General features: G+C 39.1%; 1 protein-coding gene across 1 annotated transcript; it reads right to left on the reverse strand.

Annotated features, from left to right (window-relative positions):
• Positions 1–690: 690 nt before the first annotated feature.
• Positions 691–2,169, reverse strand: LOC138017276 (trichohyalin-like). Its single transcript, XM_068864416.1, has one exon. It carries the CDS (start codon positions 2,167–2,169, stop codon positions 691–693), a length of 1,479 nt encoding a protein of 492 aa, XP_068720517.1.
• Positions 2,170–2,459: the final 290 nt, after the last annotated feature.

Here is a 2,459-nt window from a genome sequence, read left to right on the forward strand (position 1 = left end):
TATATTGGAAAGTTTCAGTAGGTTTGAAATGCGTTCGTACGTCGAGAATTGACGAGCTGTTAAACCGTTTGCCTTTGTACACAATTGTATCCAGAAATGTGACTTTTTCCTCAGAGATTTCTGCTGTGAATTTAATAGTGGCGTGGTGATTATTTGCTTGTTCAATGAAGTGTGTTATTTGTTCTCTTCCGGTACCCCAGAGAGAGAAGATGTCGTCTATATATCTTTTCCAACAGATAGGCTTTATTGCGCTCTTTTTTAATAACTCTGTTTCTACTTTCGCCATGAAGATATTTGCGAAAGCAACAGCGACCTTTGTTCCCATCGCTGTCCCGTGTGTTTGGAGGTAATTTTTTCCATTAAAATGGAATGAGTTTTCTTTTAAAATGAGTCTGAGCGCTCGTTCAAGTGACTGTGTTGGAATCGGGGGTTTATCTTTGTAGTGAGTATCAGAGGCTTTGCATATAGTTTTGATCCCCTCTTCCTGTGGAATGTTGGTATATAGACTTGTCACGTCCATTGAAACAATGATCCCGTGCTTTGGGACTTCTGTGCTTTCTATGAAATTAATGAAGTCTGTAGAGTCTTTAAGATAAGAAGCCTGTTTTTGTGCTATCGGTTGCAACAGCCTATCAAGAAATGCTGAGATTCTTTCTGTTGGTCCGTCACAACCTGATATTATTGGCCTACCTACTGGTGTAGGCTTGTGAATTTTAGGGTGTAGAATATGGGAATTTTAGGCGGGCTCGGTGTTTGTAACAGCCATTTTTTTGTCATGTCATCAATGTTTTTATTTTCATGTAGTTCTTGTATTAGTTCTTTCACCTTATATTGAGTTTCCTTAACCATCGGTTCATCTAAAGGTCTATAGTGTTTCGAGTTGTCAAGTAGCGTTTGACCTTCGTTTATTTTGTTTTCTGTGTCCATAATAACAACACAGGAACCTTTGTCTGCTTTTTTCACATTGAGATCTTTGTTTGTTTTTAAAGATTGTAGTGCTTCTCGTTCTTTTGATGACAGATTGTTTTTTGGCTGTGACAGTTTAATTTCTGCCAGTTGTAATTTAACCTCTTCAAGATAACTTTCGAGTGCAACTGAGGGTTGAACTTGTGGTATCCAGTTTGATTTTACATGATAAGGATGTGGTTTGCTATTTTGCCCATGAAAGATATATTTCAGGCGCATCCTTCTCGCAAATTGCTCAAAATCCTGAAGAAGTTGACGCCTGATATGTTGTTCTTTTGTTAATGGTGTGGGTATAAATTTTAACCCTTTAGAGAGTAAATTTATTTCATGATCTGTGGTGTTTTGTCTGGATAGGTTCTTTATGTACCCCCTGTTTCTTTCTAGCTGTGTTCTTTTATAAGCTTGTGCTTTTGAGGTTTTGCGTTCTTTACGCTTTTTACTGCCCGATTTCGACAGTTTGTTGTTTTCCTGTGCACCCTTGTTATGTAAGTTGGACTCAGTAAGTAGACAGGCATACTTTTCACCACTTTTATTTGACATTGTGCTCATGAAGGTTTTAAACTCGTTGAACTTTTTAAAGAAGTTTTCAGCTATCTCTTTTACATTTTGCTCATGAGTGTTCATATTGTCCTTTGATTTCTTGTTTACAGTTCCTTTCGGTCTCTTTTGCCGCTTGAGTGATTTTTTGCTTTCATCTATTCTCCTTTCATGGTACCTGATTAGGGCGTTCACCACCTCTTGTTCTGTTGTTTTTCTTATCCTTTTAATGTCTGTTTTAAAGGCTTCATCTGCCCTTATGCGTGCTCGTGCTTTGTATTGTAATGTCTTTGGGCATGTTCCTCTTTGGGAATGCCTATTCAGGGCTTTTAAAGCCTCCTCTGATTGTTCTATTATTCTTTCTTCCGACAGTGTTTCACTGTAGCGGCGTTTTCGGTTCTGATTTCTTTTCTGGTCCTGTGGTTGATATTTTTTGTCAGAGGTGGTTCCGCGTCTGTTCTCCTTCTTGTCTTTTTTCTTTTTAGCGTCTTTTGGAGATCTTTGGCTCGGTTCGGGGTCAGGTTCAGAAAGGTTGCTTTCTTCTTCGTCGTTTGTTTCGTCGACAACACTGACATCTATTTCGCCAATGTCTAGAAGCTGAAGGTCATCGTTGGAGGTCGTTGGTACGGCAAGGAGGCCTTCTTCTGTTAGCATTTTTTCTGACATTTTCGTTGGGCGTTCTATCAGGATGGTCAGGCAAGACCGCGGTTTCGATCCTATCTTATGGATCTCTTCAGTTGCCGATTCCGGGGAACGATAGAGAAGTCTCTCTGTTTGTTTAGCTAGAGGAGTTTCTTAGCCTCTTTTATACTCGTTTGTATTCTTCAGTAGTGTGACTTGATTGGCTGATTTATAGTTTGTTATTATTGGCTGTATAAAGGTGTATTTTTGTGAACCCCTTTGTTCGGTGGTATCTGTTCTTTTTTATGTGGCTATAAAGCATTGTTTACGACACC

This window comes from Montipora capricornis, chromosome 9 (genome assembly GCF_036669925.1).
Source record: "Montipora capricornis isolate CH-2021 chromosome 9, ASM3666992v2, whole genome shotgun sequence".
Lineage (NCBI taxonomy): Eukaryota > Metazoa > Cnidaria > Anthozoa > Scleractinia > Acroporidae > Montipora > Montipora capricornis.

Bases quoted from the DNA above. Each gene is read 5' to 3' on its own strand.
- LOC138017276 (XM_068864416.1), bottom strand. From the start codon at position 2,169: ATGTCAGAAAAAATGCTAACAGAAGAAGGCCTCCTTGCCGTACCAACG.